Below are 18,425 nucleotides of genomic sequence, written 5' to 3'. Positions count from 1 at the left end.
CCAGTCTATTAATATTCATCAATAAAGCTCTAATCTGTGGAAAATAGGCTATTGGCAACAGTAGCTGTGCGTTTGTGTGTCTGTGTGGGTTGTGCTTGAGAGAGGCAGACATAGAGAGAGAGAGAGAGAGAGAGAGAGAGAGAGAGAGAGAGAGAGGAGAGAGAGAGAGAGAGAGAGAGAGAGAGAGAGAGAGAGAGAGAGAGAGAGAGAGAGAGAGAGAGAGAGAGAGCAAAAAAAGGATTCTGAAAAAAGAAGGAATGGAGAAAGAAAAAAGGGGGGTGTTAGGACAGGAAAGTAAGTAAGTGAAGGAGGGAGGGAGAGAGAGAGAGAGAGAGAGAGAGAGAGAGAGAGAGAGAGAGACAGAGACAGAGAGAGAGAGAGAGAGAGAGAGAGAGGGGGGGGGGGGGCAGCAGAGGAGACAGTTGTGACGTCATGGTGACTGCGGCTTTGTTTAAGTAGGTCAGACGAGATGTTGTGATGTCACTCCCCATGGAATAGACCCACTGGTCCAATGGTGTTAAGGGACACACCCTCAGCCATTACCACGGAAACAGACATCACCACCCCTCCCCCTACCCCTCCCCCCTTTTCTGATCTCCCCCTTATCCTCATCCTCCCCAAGTTTTGCAGCTGTCTTAACATGATCTAACACACATACAGGCACACATGCATACACACACCCACAGGCACACACAAACACAGGCACACAGTCTCACACACAAACACAGGTACACAAACACACAGACACAGGCAGACAGTCTCACACACACCAACACAGGCACACAGTCTCACACACACACACAAACACAGGAACACAAACACACAGACACAGGCACACAGTCACACAGACACAAACACAGGCACATGCACCCTGGCTGATAAAAACGTGAAGTCAAAGACACAGCTAGCCCCCGTCAGGGTTTCCTTTCTCGCTAAATGAAAACCAGCCTGCAACTTTTTCCGTCTGTCGTCCCAGACTTCCCCCTGTCCTCCTCCTCGTCGCACGGTTCTGTTTCTGCTCGGTCGCCGTCGTCTGAGACTGGCCCTCTGGCCCGAGGTCAAAGTCTGTTCCATCATACAGATCTGCCTATAAAACCGGTTTGTATATTAATGGATTCATTGATCATTGCTTCCTCACCCACCTTTCTGTCCTCTCTCCACCCACCTTTCTGTCCTCTCTCCTCCCACCTTTCTGTCCTCTCTCCTCCCACCTTTCTGTCCTCTCTCCACCCACCTTTCTGTCCTCTCTCCACCCACCTTTCTGTCCTCTCTCCTCCCACCTTTCTGTCCTCTCTCCACCCCACTTTCTGTCCTCTCTCCACCCACCTTTCTGTCCTCTCTCCTCCCACCTTTCTGTCCTCTCTCCACCCCACTTTCTGTCCTCTCTCCACCCCACTTTCTGTCCTCTCTCCACCCACCTTTCTGTCCTCTCTCCACCCACCTTTCTGTCCTCTCTCCACCCACTCTCTGTCCTCTCTCCTCCCACCTTTCTGTCCTCTCTCCACCCCACTTTCTGTCCTCTCTCCACCCCACTTTCTGTCCTCTCTCCACCCACCTTTCTGTCCTCTCTCCTCCCACCTTTCTGTCCTCTCTCCTCCCACCTTTCTGTCCTCTCTCCACCCACCTTTCTGTCCTCTCTCCTCCCACCTTTCTGTCCTCTCTCCTCCCACCTTTCTGTCCTCTCTCCTCCCACCTTTCTGTCCTCTCTCCACCCACCTTTCTGTCCTCTCTCCACCCACCTTTCTGTCCTCTCTCCTCCCACCTTTCTGTCCTCTCTCCTCCCACCTTTCTGTCCTCTCTCCTCCCACCTTTCTGTCCTCTCTCCTCCCACCTTTCTGTCCTCTCTCCACCCACCTTTCTGTCCTCTCTCCCCCCACATTTCTGTCCTCTCTCCACCCACCTTTCTGTCCTCTCTCCACCCCACTTTCTGTCCTCTCTCCTCCAACCTTTCTTCAGTTAGCTCATATGGTTCACCTTAGTCCTTAACCCTTGTGTTATCTTCGGGTCATTCTGACCCATCAGTCATTGTGACCCACCGTCGTATTGCGACAGATTTACCGCATACAAAGACAAAGTGAAGCATTTTCTTTTAACCGTTGGGCTGTCTCAGACCCCCCACATTGCAAAGGTTAAAAGAAAATTATTTTAATTTGTTTTTGTATTGGGTAAAATTGGGTAAACACAACGATGGTTCGTTATGAACCTTTGGGTCATGTGACCCGAAGGCAGCACGAGGGTTAACATTGTTTCAATAAAATGCATGCAGCAGTGATGTATTTTTTTTAGGACCATTTTTTATCAAATTGAAAACATGCTGAGCAAACAGTAATTATATTTACAATGATTATTAAAGCATAATGTCATGTATCTTAACACACAGGCAGCACATGCTGAACATTAACTGCTACCCACCTAAACAGCTAACCACATTAGGTGAAGAGACAATGGAGGTGCGAAATTGTTTGTCTACGATGAGGATTAAAAAGAATGATTTCTTCATTTAAGAATTCAATTTTTTTAACACGTCTGAGAACATCTAATCATTTAATGGCATTGTGTGTTACACTTTGCTCGGTCCTTCCAAACAACGTGATGCTGATGACCTTCTATCACACAGGTAGAAAACAGCCTCACCATCTATCACTTTACTCCTGAAACATCAGGAAACCACTGAAAGTTGTTAAACGTTCATAACCAACAATTTGACTGGAAGCCTCAAGACGTATAAAGACGTCATCGCCAGCCTCCAGGACAACAACAACACTGTTGGTCACCATGTCATCTCCATCTCTGGAGTTATGGTCATACCCCTGGGCAATACATACACTGTTTCTAATCATGCAAACATTCATTATGGCTGTATTTCTTTTAAAGCAGCTGAAAGTCAAGTAGTACACTCCTTTGACCGGTGCCTTGAAAATACCTGTTTGGGAGAAAGCATTGATTATTAGCAAGATATTAATAGCTACTTCTCCCAAGAAATAATAGGGGAGGGGAGTGAGTTCCAGTACCTGTGTTTGGGCTGTATCCGTTTCCGATGTTGGTCGTTATGTGTCTGTAGATCAAGGTGGTGGGTGTGTTGTACGGCCCCAGGGTCTCACCCTGGAGCCCCACAGAGAACACTACCTTGGCTTTCTCTGTAGATGTACACAACAACAACAACAGTAGGATAAACATGTCAACTGTCATTTCAGATCATGTCGAGGCATGAACTGTAGCTGATCTGAAGGAAAGCTCAAATATGTCACAAATTGATTTGACGGAGGACGTGATTCTCTCGTCAAAGACGAGAGGAGTCTTTGAATAAGTCAATGATTTATCCAAACAAAATCCGAAATTAATGATTATACACATACCTTCATAGTCACTCTTCAGCTGTTCCAGCTTAGCAGAATGATCTGTTAAATATAACAACATCATTTTAGACAAAAACACATTTAGTATACAAAAATACAATAACTAAATTTGAGCATTTACCTTCAATCTCTTTCTGCAGTGCGACCACCCTGTGTCATGAAGTCAAGCTTCATCTCTATAACTACAAGAACATGCAGGATATAATATTAAATCAAGATCCAGAGAAAGGCAGTGTCTGAATGTTTGTTTTTAACCTAAGTTTGCTATTACAGCTGGCTCTCCAACCAACTGGACTGGATTATGAAAAACCTCCCGATCACACAGCACACAAACAGGTACCCAGTCAGGGTTATGTCACTCAACTCTCTTTGTCTTTTTGTAATAGCGTGATCTTGGTCTCCATGTTCTTTCGACCCTCCTCAGCAGTCTTCAGCCTGGCTTCCAGAGCGGCCATCTTGTCATGGAGGTCCTGGAGGTCACTCGAGGAGAGGCCAGGAGATCAGCCGCGCCCGGCCTCTGCCAGGAGGGCCTGTGTTATGGTTTGGTTGGGGGTTGGGGGTTGGTTGGCGTTTGTCGCCTGGGCGGCAAACGCCCCGGCCGAGGCGAGAGAACACAACAACACAAGTGGAGACTGCCATTCTCCTGCTTTTCTCACTTCCAGCGGCTGGATTCTGCAAAGTTCTTCTTCTTTTGTACTCGCCGGCTATCCGTTCACGGAAACTCTTGGGTTTAAATGATCTTGACGGAAAGAGGAGTACTTAAGAAAAACACTTCTGCTGTGTGTAGGAAGTGAAAGTCTAATCAATTTATCGGGTTGTTCAAAACTTTGGACTCAGACCCAACAAGTCAGCAGATATCGCTGGATGACACACCCTTCCAGCGACCAAGGGCTGATGAAAGTGGAGCATTCCCTAATGAGAAACAGCAGACAAAGAGAGAGGAGTCTGAGGTGAGGCCGAAAAAAAAGAAAGAGACAGACTGGAAGTGGCCCCGACTGATTACCTTTTAGATGATCCCGCTGTTCTCTCTTTCACTCCCTTCCTGTCTCTCTCTTCCTCTTCCTCTCTGCTATTGAGGTTAAAGGGGGACTGGACTCGATGGAGAAGTGTGTGTGTGTAGGGGGGGGGGGGGGGGGTGTCGAGGGGTCAGCTATGGGTATGAGTATCATATCATATGAGTATCACAGTATTACTCCATGGACTACAGAGAGACACCAGAGACGGAAATCCTCAAACTGAATGTCTCGTCTCCAGGCCACACGGTTCTGAAACGTGTGTCTGGCAGGATCACAGTGTGCTTGAGAGCTTGCACTGGGTGTTCACGTGTGTGTGTGTGTGTGTGTGTGTGTGTGTGTGTGTGTGTGTGTGTGAGAGTGCGGTGTGGCAGCTGTGTGGTGATGGATGGTTTTCTTACCCCGGCCGTTGATTACAAGTTGGCAGTGGTGAACCGATGCCAGGAACACACACACACACACACAGACACATCTCAAACTTGCCTCTGTCTCTTTGAGAGTACAAGGCCAAAGTATCTCTACTGAATCATATTGGCTGTGAGGGACCTACCCATTCTCCACAGTCAAATCTGTTTTGATTGGTTGAAAGCCAGCGCTGGACCATTACGCAAATCCACAGTGTATTAAAGGAAATACAACTTGCACCCAGCGTACAGGGAGACACACAGTGTCGAATGAACTCACCCCGTACCACCCCAAGTTATCCAGTAACAGATGATGTCCTGAGAAAAGATATATTTGGTTTCCACGTGTGTGTTTGTGTGTGTGTCGAGTGTGAGGGAATCGGGCTAGTAATCCGAAGGTTGCCAGTTCGATTCCCGGTCATGCCAACTGACGTTGTGTCCTTGGGCAAGGCACTTCACCCTACTTGCCTCGGGGGAATGTCCCTGTACTTACTGTAAGTCGCTCTGGATAAGAGCGTCTGCTAAATGACTAAATGTAAATGTGAGGGTGGGATGACAGGGTAGGGGTGTGCAAGTCGAGGGACGTGCTAAATAACTCGTGGAAGGATGTGTCTTTTGAGTTGTGTATCCATGCTAAAAATGTCCCGCTGTGTATCCACTGTGAGGCAAGTGGCTTGGCAGCACACCATAATCCTTATCACAAAGTAAACACAAGACTTCTCTCCCCTCTGCAAGATGGCAGCTGTGGCTCTCCTGTGACTCCTTCGTGCAGTTCTGCGCATTCTCCAACTGTCAAATACTGCGTAAGCGTGTTGTCTGTACTGTCGGAGAAAAATCTTTTCTTGTCAATAATGGATACTTTATATTTACACTTTGAGGTTTAAGTGACAAAAAATGTCGGCTGCGTGACTTGCTAAACTGTTCTTCACTCATTTGTATACTGGCTACTTTGTGGTACTTTAGTCTGTTGTTTGATGTATTAAACTGGCTTAAGTGGGATGACAAGAACTCCCTTTGAACTGAAATCACACAGGCATACCCGAGATACACACCTACACAAACACTACATGTACAGTATGCACACACACACACATATGCACGAACCAGTGTGCACGTACACACACGCCTCTCCTCGTCAAGCAGGGTTACTGTGTTTGTCCCCAGTAGGTGCTGAATGGGTTTCATTATCTGCATGACCTTATGTTCAAGGACAGACCGGTGTAAGGCCTCCAAACCAAATACATAATACCAAAGCATGGATTTAACTGTCACATGGATGGATAGATGGATCGATGGGAATTGTCTTCATTGCTTTAGCGGTTACCGTCTCTGCCCCACAGTTGTGCCGTTAGCTAAGCGTCAGGATAGGTAAACACTTGAGGCTTTTGGCGCTGATACACAAGACTGCATCCACTCCACTCCTTTTTAGGGTTGAACTGAAAGGCCGCTGTTTGGACGTGATAAGACCTGTCAAATAGCAAGTCAGTGGTTTGTTTAGACCTTCGGGTAAATATTAATTGTAAAAACGGGTCTGGAGTTCAAAATGTGTCGTTTACTTTCTGAAGTCCTTAAGTCACAGCTTTATCAGCAGTGCCGCCACTCGCGTCAGGTAACACAGCTGGAGTGATATCACGCTGATGCGTGAACATGCTAAGTTCGTCTTGTGTGAGGTGTGGATTTGCTATATTTGTTATTATATATAATAACTTAACTAGGACTATAGTTATTTATCTTCTCGTAATATTGACAAATATAAAACCGTTCAACGACCCCCTATCCATAAGATATATTGTGTCAATATTAAATCGGAGGAGGGATAACAACATCTGGAAAACATTGACAGACGTCTCCGACAGCGTATTAGGCCCCCTGTCCTTAAGGTAGCTTCTAGTCCTTTCCATTTCTCGGACCTTTCTTTCTCTCGCTTTCACTGTTTTGTTTCACAGTATGTTTGTATTTTGGCGTGTGCCCAAATCGCACCCTGAATTTTCCTTATCGCGTAGGTAACCCTGCCTCACAACTGTAACTAGAACCTTGGAATGCGTGCAGAGGGGATCCTACTCGCCAGCTATAGCACAGTATGTACCAACGCCAATTAGACATAGGGGTGACCGCGAGTCAGAGGAGAAGCATTTTGAACAACATTATGGCACAGTTTAGTCTAATCTATAAAAACGTACGGTTGTCCGTTTGTTATATACTTAGACATCGGCATGACTTTTAAATCAAGCGTCAAATAAAAATAACTAATTGTTTAACATTGACAATAATGTTCGTACTCCCCTAAATTATACGACAGTTACGTAGGCTTCTTGATTGACGGCTCCATATTTTTGTTGAAATTTGCTCCTAGCCTACTGGAGATAGGAAGAAGAAGAAAAAAAAACCATTCAATATTGAGAGGGGAATAGCATGCACACCGCATCTTAACGGAAAACAGAGGAAGTTGAAATAAAGAAGAAAGGCTACCAGAGGATTCGGTGGGACGGGTCTGGACAGGAGAGGGATAACACTAGAGACATTTACGTATTTTTAACCAGAATATTCTGTTCACTTGAAGGTAAGTAATCCTATGAGTCTCTTTAACATTACCTAACATTAACAAGACATTCATGTATAGTCTTCGTTTTTGTATGGCGTAATTTTCAGCTGGTAATTTTATATTTTTAAGCATTGGTTGTGCAGCAAATCATAGACAACTGAACACGCGTTTTCACCCGCGTGCTAGTAGTATATTTTACTATCAACCAAATGACACAACGATCATTTTGTCTCGTGTTACAGTTTGCGTGATGGCAATAATGTTGCTGTTGTGGTTATGATACGAGCGTGACCCTGATGTTTACCTTGTTGAGCAAGTCTGTAACCGCTCGTCCAGCCTACTTATCACCGTCTGGCTTGGGCTACATTGATACTAATAGGTGTTTTTGCTTTTTTCTTAGCTGTCAAAATGGCGATTAAAATAATACATTGTACCGACGTTGATGTGTGTGATCGTGTGTGCGCTCCTGTATGTTTTTGTTTATTGGCTCGCACATGGGTTATTCATTCACGGTCGTTCTTTGTTTAGAGTTTGCAACCGCCCAGACATAAAAAACTTAATGACACCCCATCGAACACGACTTATATAAGAATATTGACTTTATATTACATGAGGTTGAGCGCTAAACGGCCCTCCAGCCACGAGCACTCTCACTGCCGCTCTTTGTTGTTGATGGAGGTGAAATGATGACAGTTACCCGATGATAATTGTAGGTGAACTCATGCTATTGTTATTTATTTTATATTTTTCTGTCAAAGTGTAGGTCTGTGTTTGTGTCGGGGCGGAGTTGGCACGGGGGGCGGGGGGGGGTGATGGGTGGACAGTAGACTTGAGTCGCTGTTGACGAGCTGTGCATGTGCGTTCCGCGCCACGGGGAAATGTGTGTCAATGTCAAACGGAGGTGTGTCGCTCGAATTCGTTCTGGTTCAAATCGAACCGTATGTGCTGCTGACCGATGTACAACAGAAACATCGACCGCGAAGTGTCAATTGGCATGACCAAAAAACAGTTTTTTTTTTTTTTTTTCGTGCACTCAGAAATGGCACATACAGTTGCGCGCAGCTGCGCGTCCCCCCACCTCATGCGGAACGGCAACAACGGTATATTTGGGATTGCTGCAAGCGGCACTGAGAGCCGCGTGCACAGGATGCAGTGAGTCACAGAGTATTTAGAGACACATGGTTCGCTGTTCTCCGAAATACATCACAACACACACACGTAGTAAGTACATCCCACGCAATAGGCAGTGTACTGGTACGCACACACTAACAGTGTAGTGAGGGTCACCAAGCTAACACAGAAAGCGCCCCCTCCGCCCCTCCCCACTGAAGATATCCTCTTGGTCAGACAGGAGTGTCGGGGTGGGTAACAGACAGAATCGTAGTGGGGTGTAGAGAGATCCTGCATGCTCTGCATGCTCAGGCCAATAATAGGAGAGAAGGGCCCTCTACCTAAAAATAAGCTTCTTCGTATGGACACGAAGCTTTCCCAACCAGGGGTAATATGTGTGTGTGTGTGTTCAGCCTACGTATTGTGAGTCTGTGACAGTTATTGACTGTGTTTCTGCAGTGACCTCATTAACGGCCTGTTCAATCATCTGTCAAAGGTTTGCAACCTGGCTGTTTCATCTCTGGCTGAATTTACGACTCTAAACCGTAACCGTTTTCAATGCTGAGCTGATCGTTTCCCAATGCCGGACGGCTGTTTCAGTCCTGGCCGACTGTTTAGTGTACCAACTCATGTATTGTTTGACTGTGCGGGCTGACTGGTCAGCATACTAACTCATGTAGTGTGTTGTCCAGCAGGGCGGTCCTGCCAGACCTCAGCTGGCTATGGCCAAGGTCCAGACACAGATAGACCGGACCAGTACAATAGTGTCTCTGTTCCCACCCGTCCTCACAGGCCCGGCAAACACAACTATTAATAGTCCCCTTCTCTTGTCCTCCGCCATTCATATCGGCGGATATGAGGCGTGTCTAAGGGAATGTGTGAGAGATATGTTCTAGGAAGTGTCGGTATCGTTCAGATAATGTTCGTACGTGGCAGTGTAGACCTGTTCTAGAATCCCAGCGTTCCAGAACACACCGCCTGCACCCTTGGTTCCGGCGCCTGCAGGAAGCGTACAGGAACGGAGCCGTCAAAGGTCGAGCCCCCCACACGGCCAGCCAGTGAAGAGATGTTTTCGAATGTACTCATCCAGTATCCAGATCCATGCCCTGAAGCACCGGATCCATAACCCCCAGGGTCTGGGAGAGGAGCTGGTCACGGAGTCCACGGGGGACGTCACTAGATGAGGGGACTGGGACGGAGAGCGAGCCTGTCACTCTGCTGAACAACCACAGCGTGATGTAGAAGTACACCAGAGGTCTGAGACCCCCTCGTCCCTCCCCTGTCCTGTATAACCCCAACCATATGGCATCCAGGATGGACAAGTGCTTGGATGGATGGATGGATGGATGGATGGGGGGCTGAGTGGTTATATGGATAGGACAGGTAGATGGATGGATGGGACAGGCAGATGGATGGATGGGACAGGTAGATGGATGGATGGGACAGGTAGATGGATGGATGGGACAGGTGGATGGATGGATGGGACAGGTAGATGGATGGATGGGACAGGTAGATGGATGGATGGGACAGGTAGATGGATGGATGGGACAGGTAGATGGATGGATGGGACAGGTGGATGGATGGATGGGACAGGTGGATGGATGGATTTAATTGTCCTCTTTACGTTGCATGTGCATTGTCTCTAGTCCATCACAGATCTCCTGGTTGGACGGTTGCCTAACTGGCTGGAGCTGGCTAGTTGACTAGTGCTCAATATCTTGTTGACTGTTTGGCAGGCTGGCCAATCTGTCTAATTGCTTGGTGGCATGGCTGCCCTGTTTGACCTGACTGACCGACTGACTGACAGAGAGGCTGTTTAGCTGGCTGGTGTAGGTCATTATATCACATACACACTACTAGCTGTGCCTGCCTTCACCGTGTAAGCTTGAAGGTCAAAATAGAAATGTTGTGTGTGTGTGTGAGCGGGGAGAAGGAGAGGGGGTGCCCAGGAGTGTAAACACCGCCGATGTGTTTGTGGGTGAGAGTCGGTAGAAAGAGATAAGGTGAGATTAGATCACAGAAGAAGAAAGGGCAATGAAAAGAGCGCAAGGCGAGGAGTCGAGTGAGGAGGAGGGGGGGGGGGGGAGAGACAGGAGGGAGGAGAGCGAGGAGGGGGGGGGAGAGACAGGAGGGAGGAGAGCGAGGAGGGGGGGGGGGGAGAGACAGGAGGGAGGAGATGAGAGAAGGCTGAAGTGGCTCGAAGTAGGAGTGGAGGAGAGAAGAGAGAAAAAAAACAGTCTTTTTTGCTTCGTTCTTTTTTCGACGCCAAGGTGATGCGTGGCCACCCCTCACCGTGGGAAATGCAGGAGAGGGGGAAAGATTGAGGGAGGGAGGGGGGGGGGGAGGGAGGAGGGAGGGGGGGTGCAGAAAAAGAGAGAGACAGATGGAGAGCACAAGCAGGAGATCGTTGGCACCTCTCAATATCTCCATGGTGGCTGGAATGGCTCTTTCACATCATTTAGGGTTTGACATTTGTTTTTTGTTTCTGTTCTCTCTCTCTCTCTGTCTGTCTCTTTCTCTCTGTCTCTCTCTCTCTGTGTCTCTTTCTCTCTGTCTCTCTCTGTCTGTCTGTCTCTCTCTCTCTCTCTTTCTCTCTCCCTCCCTCTCAGCTTTCTCTCTGGGTGTTTGGCTTCTTCTAAAATACTTGCCACCAACAGGCTGACTGAACAGACTTGTTGCTACTTGTCTAAATGGGACTGAATAAAATAGTGTTGCTGTTTCGAAGTATGTTGTCGAATCATGTTCTATTGGATTACCCACCCCGAGCAGGGCCCCTTCATTGAGGCCTCCTATAACTCGAACGGAAGGAGGATATATTATACAGCAGGAGAGCAGTGAAGCCAGGGACTGGAGGTGTCCCTGCTCATCAGCTTAACACCCCAACACCTGAGACCTGAGTGGGTGGGTGTCTGCCGTATATGTAGTCTGGCTTGTGTCCTTTAGTGTGTGTGTGTGTGTCCGAGCCCCATTAATCCAGTCAGGATTCGACCCCTAAGCAGTAGTCCTTCCCACCCACTCTGGTTGGCTGCTCTAGAACAGCTTGGCGTTGTAGAGCAGCCATGGTGACTCGCAGACTAACCTGCCACACGTAGATTAATCTCTAATGTCTCCACCGTAAGCCCACATTCCACAATTAGATGACCTTATTAGTGTTCACACTTAGTAATCAACACCTTGTTGTGTGTGTGTGTGTGTTATGATTATGTGTGCGTGTTTCTGTATGTGTGTGTTCTGTGTGTGTGTGTGTCTGCATGTGTTCTGTGTGTGTGTGTCTGTGTGTGGTTGTGCAACAGAGAGCATCCTAATGAAAAGGGGATCTAAGCCAGAAGGCTTGTTTACCCCACTTTCCTTTTCACTGGGGCCTCGTTGTCCGAGGGAGGGATGGAGGGGGGGGATGAGGAGGAGGGAGAGGGAGGGAGAGAGAGAGAGGTCAGGCATGAGAGGCAATGATGAGAGAGTGAGAGCAAATGAGAACAAGGTAAAATGAAGGTGGACAGACAGATGAATGCAGTCAGGCATACAGACAGACAGACAAACAGGCATACAGACAGACAGACAGGCATACAGACAGGCAAACAAACAGGCATACAGACAGACAGGCATACAGACAGGCAGGCATACAGACAGACAGGCAAACAGCCAGGCAGGCATACAGACAGACAGACAGACAGGCATACAGACAGGCAGACAGGCATACAGACAGGCAGGCATACAGACAGGCAGACAGGCATACAGACAGGCAGACAGGCATACAGACAGGCAGGCATACAGACAGACAGGCAAACAGCCAGGCAGGCATACAGACAGACAGACAGACAGGCATACAAACAGGCAGACAGGCATACAGACAGGCAGGCATACAGACAGACAGGCATACAGACAGGCAGACAGGCATACAGACAGGCAGGCATACAGACAGACAGGCAAACAGCCAGGCAGGCAGGCATACAGACAGACAGACAGGCATACAGACAGGCAGACAGGCATACAGACAGGCAGGCATACAGACAGACAGACAGGCATACAGACAGGCAGACAGGCATACAGACAGGCAGGCATACAGACAGGCAGACAGGCATACAGACAGGCAGGCATACAGACAGACAGGCAAACATGCAGGCATAAATGCAGACAGAAAGACATACACAGTCAGACAGACAAACAAACAGAGGCAAGTTTTGGCTGAAAACCAAAGACAGATTAGAGAGAGAGGAGGGAGGGAGGGAGGGAGGGAGGGAGGGGAGGGAGGGAGGGAGGGAGGGAGGGAGGAGAGCGAGGGAGAGAATGATATTGAAGTGGACTTCTGGTGTTTCTCTTCATGTCCGCTACCCTCTAACATGGGATTAGAGCCTCTCAACTGGCCTCTGCTCTCTCTCTCTCTCTCTCTCTCTCTCTCTCTCTCTCTCTCGCTCTCTCTCTCTCTGTCTGTCTGTCTCTCTCTCTCTCTCTCTCTCTCTCTCTCTCTCTCTTCTCTGTCTCTCTCTCTCTCTCTCTCTCTCTCTCTCTCTCTCTCTCTCTCTCTCTCTCTCTCTCTCTCTCTGTCTCTCTCTCTCTCTCTCTATTTGCTGGTCCTGTCAGGTGTGCAAAGTCTTCTAAATCAACAGTGCTAGCGAGCCAAGTAGCTTATTTAGAACCTCAAACGTGTCAAATATCCTTTTACATTTAGTCATTTAGCAGACGCTCTTATCCAGAGCGACTTTTGCCCTCAAGTGTTATCCGAACAATTTCCTTGTATCGGCAGTGCTGTTAGCTGACTGGTCCACTCTATCTATAGGCTGACAACTGTTTCTTCAACAACTGTTGCTTCCAAACTGGTCGGCCATTTGTTAGCTAGAGGTGTCTTTCCTGACACAGTTCAGCTGAAGCCACAGCTGAGGTCAACCAGCCTGTAGCTGTACCGGTTAGCAACATGGATCCCCGTGGAGCATAACCTCTTTGGGAAATCAGATATGTGATTGGCACTCGTCTTAATCAGTGCCCAAAGTGCATGTCGTTAGTAACAGTTGCCAGGAACTGAGAGCGACTCTTTCAGTCGCCCCCTGGTTCTGTCAGTTTCTCAAAATACAGAATGTTTAGATGGAGGACATTTTCAACAGTTACACATGGTTGCTTTATGGTATTGATCTCTCTGTCTCTCTCTCTGTGTGTCTCTCTCTCGCTCTCTGTCTCTCTCTCTCTGTGTCTCTCTCTCTGTGTGTGTGTCTCTCTCTCTCTCTCTCTCTCTCTCTCTCTCTCTCTCTCTCTCTCTCTCTCTCTCTCTCTCTCTCTCTCTGTGTCTCTCTCTCTCTCTCTCTCTCTGTGTGTGTGTGTCTCTCTCTCTCTCTCTCTCTCTCTCTCTCTCTCTCTCTCTCTCTGTGTGTGTGTGTGTGTGTCTCGGTAGTGACAGACGCTGCCTCCTGTGCAGTTTAGCGCTTCTTACACGCTCTAAAACACACTGACTCACAGGAAGAGCGAGCGAGCGAGGGGGCAGGGGGGGGTGGGGGGTGGCACAGCATATAGGAAGAGATGGAGGAGAGATGGGGAGCTGCAGATGGATATATGGAGGAAGAAGGATGGACAGGGAAACGCCGATGAGAGGGCTATCGCCATGGCGATGAGGCAGGGTGGGCTACATGCGTGAGACGCATCAGGATGTTGACGCATGGCAGTCATATGACACCCCCCCCCCCCCCCCGACGATCTCGGGGCGCCAGATACTGACAGTGGCGCTAGGCAACACATGACTGGCTCCGATTGGCCTGATGCCTCATTTGGTCTGGTCCAAGTTTAGTCTGCTTAAGTCTAGTGTAGTGGTCTGGTCTAAATTGGGTTAGCCTTGCCTGGTTAGGTCTAGTGTAGTCAGATCAGTTTGTGGCCAGGTGAGGTCTACTGCTTCCTGTTTGACAGAGGCAGACATGCAGCGCTCGGTACCAGCCGCACCACACACCTGGGTGAAGCTTCACCTACGACAACCTCCGCGAGGTGAGGACGAGAGAGACGAGAGAGGAGGAGGGAGAGAGACTGAGCGAGGGAGAGGGAGAGACAGAGACCGAATAAGGGAGAGAGACTATGGGAGAGGAGGAGAGACCGTGAGAGAGAGGGGTAGGGAGAGACAGAGACCGAATAAGGGAGAGAGACTACGGGAGAGGAGGAGAGACCGTGAGAGAGAGGGGAGGGAGAAACGGGATCAGAGAACAAGATAGATGTGAGAAATGAAAGGGGAGCAAGAGGGGACTGAGAGGCGGAGAGATTGAGACGGACTGAGAGGCGGAGAGATTGAGACGGACTGAGAGGCGGAGAGATTGAGACGGAGTGAGAGGCGGAGAGATTGAGACGGAGTGAGAGGCGGAGAGATTGAGACGGAGTGAGAGGCGGAGAGACAAACGGAGAGAGATGGTGGATGTAGACACAACAAAGAGAGAGCTTAGGGTGACTAATGACTAGGGGTGGCTGTGGCTCAGGGGGTAGAGATGGTTGTCTGTTAATCGCAAGGTTGGCGGTTCGATCCCCGACTCCTCCTAGGTCATGTGCCGAAGTATCCTTGAGCAAGACTCTGAACCCCAAGTTGCTCCCGATTGGCAGGCCGGCGCCTTGCATGGTAGCTCGCTGCCGTCGGTATGTGTGAGTGAGAGTATGAATGGGTGAATGAGAGGCAAACATTGTAAAGCGCTTTGAGTGCCGCTAAGGTAGAAAAGCGCTATATAAATGCAGTCCATTTACTAATCACTTCGGTTTGTGATGGGGGGGAACACTGGCCCCCTGCGGGCTTTGGCTCAGCATGCCCACACATACACACACACACACATACACACACATACACACACACATACACACACATACACACACACACATACATACATACACAGATGCATACACACAAAAATTCCATTCTTTTCCCTTTCCGACGTGAAACTGCACTCATTGGGTTCGGAGGGCATGAATTTGACTACAATTAATACACACATACACACACACACTTTTGGTGTCACAGTGCAGTGGTTCAGTTCATTCCAAGTCGAAAGGTCAGATCATGAATAATCTTTCAACAACAACAGGCCATTCACTCCAGTTTAATAATGTCACCTTTACATCCACTTAGCATATGGACACACACTCTCTCACACACACACATACAAACACACACATTCACACACACGCTATCTCTCCAACCATCCCTTTTTTTTTGGTCTCTCCTCTTTCTTAATCATACTGCCACCCTCATAACTAATTACAGCTCAGCGAGTCCCCACACTCCTAACACCACCTCGGAGGAATACTGCAGTATATTTAAAGTGTGTGTGTGTGTGTGTGTGTGAAGCAGAAAAGAGGACAGGCTCTCTTCACGTTTCTTCACGTCTGGTTTATCGTCTTCCCTCGCAGGACGGCGCCATGACAACCGAGATGCAGGAGATCGCCATCACCGAGGAGAAGCCTTTACTTACCGGTCAGCCGGAAGCCATGAAGGTCAGAGCACACACACACACACACCCATGCTCGCTACACACTCTCTCTCGTACACGCACTCACAACAGCCACAACCCCTGTTCCACCCCTCACCTCACTGGACACTCACAACAGTCAGTGTGCATGCATGACTGCAGGCCTGGTGTGTGTGTGTGTGTGTGTGCGCAGCGCTGTTGTGAGTAAAGGGGAACAGCAACAGGGAAGCGCTGGCTACAAACGACCATGTAGACGTCAAGCCCCCAGGGGATGGGAGGGGGGGGAGGGAGGGGGGGAGGGGGGGGGAGGGAGGGAGGGAGGGGGGGAGGGGGGAGGGAGGGGGGGAGGGAGGGAGGGGGGGGGGAGGGAGGGAGGGAGGGGAGGAGGGGGGGGAGGGAGGGAGGGAGGGAGGGAGGGAGGGAGGGAGGGAGGAGGGAGGAGGGAGGGAGGGAGGGAGGGAGGGGGGGGGGGGAGGGAGGGAGGGAGGCTCTTTTTCTGATTTGGGTGTTTGTGAGAGCAGAGCACGGCTGAGATTTCTATTCTCACTGGTGCCACCTGCTGGTGAAATGGAGAAGCAGGGAACTGCAGGCTGACAGTGAATATGATTAAGGTATTATTAGTTCTGGGTGTTTTTAACAGTCACATGTGCTGCTTCTGTGTCACACAGGAGGTAGAGGTGGCTGCTCGAATACTGCTGGACCAGGGGCAAGTAAGTGTGTGTGTGTGTGAGGGTGGGTGGGGTCCTGCTTGTGTGTGTCTGTGGAGGCAGGTGGTGTGTGTGTGTGTGTTACAGTCGTTCTCTCCACCTCTCTCTCCCAGGAGCACAACATTGAGACCCCTCATGGCATGGTGCACGTGACGGTCCATGGATCAGGGAACACCCGGCGCCCGGCCATCCTCACTGTGCACGACGTGGGACTGGACAGTGAGTCCCTCTCTCTCCCTACATCCATCTCTCTCTCTCTCTCTTTCACTGACACGCTCTCTCTGTCTCTCCCTCACTCTCTCTCTCTCTCTCACACATGATCTTTCTCGCTCTCTCTTTCTCACACTCTCTCTCTCACTCTCTCTCTAGATCCTTCCATCTTACTCTCACTCTCACTCTCTCTTTCCTTTTCTCTCCCTCATCTAATGGCTATCTTTTTCTGTGTCTATCATTTTCTTTACCTCTTTCTGTCTCCTCCAACCCCCCCCCCTCTCTCTCTCTCTCTCTCTCTCTCTCTCTCTCCCTCTCTCTCTCTCTTTCCACCTCTTACCTAATGGCAGCTGTCTTTCTCAGCATCCTCTTTTCTATACTAACGGGTGTTTTCTTCCATTTAGAACCAGTACCTGTGCAGGTACAATCATTAATGATTTCACATCCCAGAGGAACATTTACTAGCTTGCCTTTCTGTCACTTTCTTTAATTCACAGTATTTCTGCCAACCTCTCTCTGTCTCTCTCCCTCTGTTTCTCATGAAGTTCTTTCTCTCCCCTCCAACTCTCTCGTTCTCTCTCCGTCTCTCTCTGCCAGGCAAAAGCTGCTTCTCTCCCCTGTTTAAGTTTGAGGAGATGCAGGAGATTGTGAAGAACTTCACCCTGGTCCACATCGATGTTCCTGGGCAGGAGGAGGGGGCAGCCGCCTACCCCCTGGGGTACGGATCATGTTTGTGTGTGTGTGTTGGGGGGAGGGGGGGGGAGAGAGCGGAGGAAAAACAAGCATCCTGTTCTGTTTAGATGTCTGCATGTATTTGTGTGTCTGAGAGAGAGAGAGAGAGAGACGAGAGAGAGAGTGAGAGAGAGAGAGAGAGAGAGAGAGAGACCTTCACATATCACACACTGCCTCTTCTCTGTGTGTCTATATGTCTTTGTCTGAGTGTATTTGAATGTGTGTGCGTTCGCGTGTGTGTGTGTGTGTGTGATATTCCCATATAAACACCTTGCCTTCTCTATCTTTAAGTTACCAGTTTCCATCAATGGAGACCCTGGCTGAAATGATCCCTGCTGTGCTGCAGTTCTTTAAGTGAGTAAAAACACTGGTGGAGTAATATAGATTTACAATATTAAATGAAACATACACGACTTACTAAAACACAACAATTTCAAACAGTTTCCTAACTTTAAAACACAGGCCTGTTCTTCTCGATCCTAAATGATTAGTGTGGAATTAATCCCTCGTGCCTTTGGCCGAGTTATAAATGTCGACGCTGAAGGAAAGCCACGTGTAAGTGTGTGTATGTGTGTGTATGTGTGTTACTAAGTTGGTCCGATCTCCCGTGTTCAGTTTCCGGACGGTAATTGGAGTCGGTGTGGAGCAGGGGCCTACATTCTCTCCAAGTTCACAGTGAGGACCACCTCTCTATCTCTCCATTGGTCTAGATGTTTAGCTCTTTCTCTCTCTCTGTTTCTCGCTCTCTCTCTCTCTATTTGTGGTCTTTTGCTTATGAAGTTTCTGGAAAGATCTGGACACCTCTCTTTCATGTGATTTTCCCATATTTTTTACTTTCTAAGGCATTGAAAAGTCTGAATTTCACAGACCTATACCGACCCTTCAACCCCTCCTCTTTCTCTCCCCTCTCTTTCTCACCCCACCGACCCTCCC

General features: G+C 48.7%; 2 protein-coding genes and 1 pseudogene across 2 annotated transcripts in view; 1 reads left to right on the top strand and 2 right to left on the bottom strand.

Annotated features, from left to right (window-relative positions):
- LOC134009572 (mucin-2-like) overlaps positions 1–18,425 on the bottom strand; it is a 202,174-nt gene that overhangs the window by 132,001 nt on the left and 51,748 nt on the right. The window lies entirely within an intron of this gene.
- Positions 2,292–4,440, bottom strand: LOC134009607 (complement C1q tumor necrosis factor-related protein 3-like; annotated as a pseudogene).
- Positions 6,958–18,425, top strand: part of ndrg2 (NDRG family member 2) — an 18,654-nt gene continuing 7,186 nt past the window's right edge. The window contains 8 exon segments of the mRNA XM_062449140.1: positions 6,958–7,349; positions 15,785–15,868; positions 16,512–16,553; positions 16,664–16,769; positions 17,358–17,478; positions 17,784–17,846; positions 18,108–18,130; positions 18,133–18,167. Coding sequence (XP_062305124.1) covers positions 15,794–15,868; positions 16,512–16,553; positions 16,664–16,769; positions 17,358–17,478; positions 17,784–17,846; positions 18,108–18,130; positions 18,133–18,167 — 465 coding nt within the window. The 5' untranslated portion in view covers positions 6,958–7,349; positions 15,785–15,793.

This window comes from Osmerus eperlanus, chromosome 23 (assembly GCF_963692335.1).
Source record: "Osmerus eperlanus chromosome 23, fOsmEpe2.1, whole genome shotgun sequence".
In the NCBI taxonomy this organism is placed as follows: Eukaryota; Metazoa; Chordata; class Actinopteri; order Osmeriformes; family Osmeridae; genus Osmerus; species Osmerus eperlanus.
This window is presented reverse-complemented; position numbering and strand designations above follow the sequence as displayed.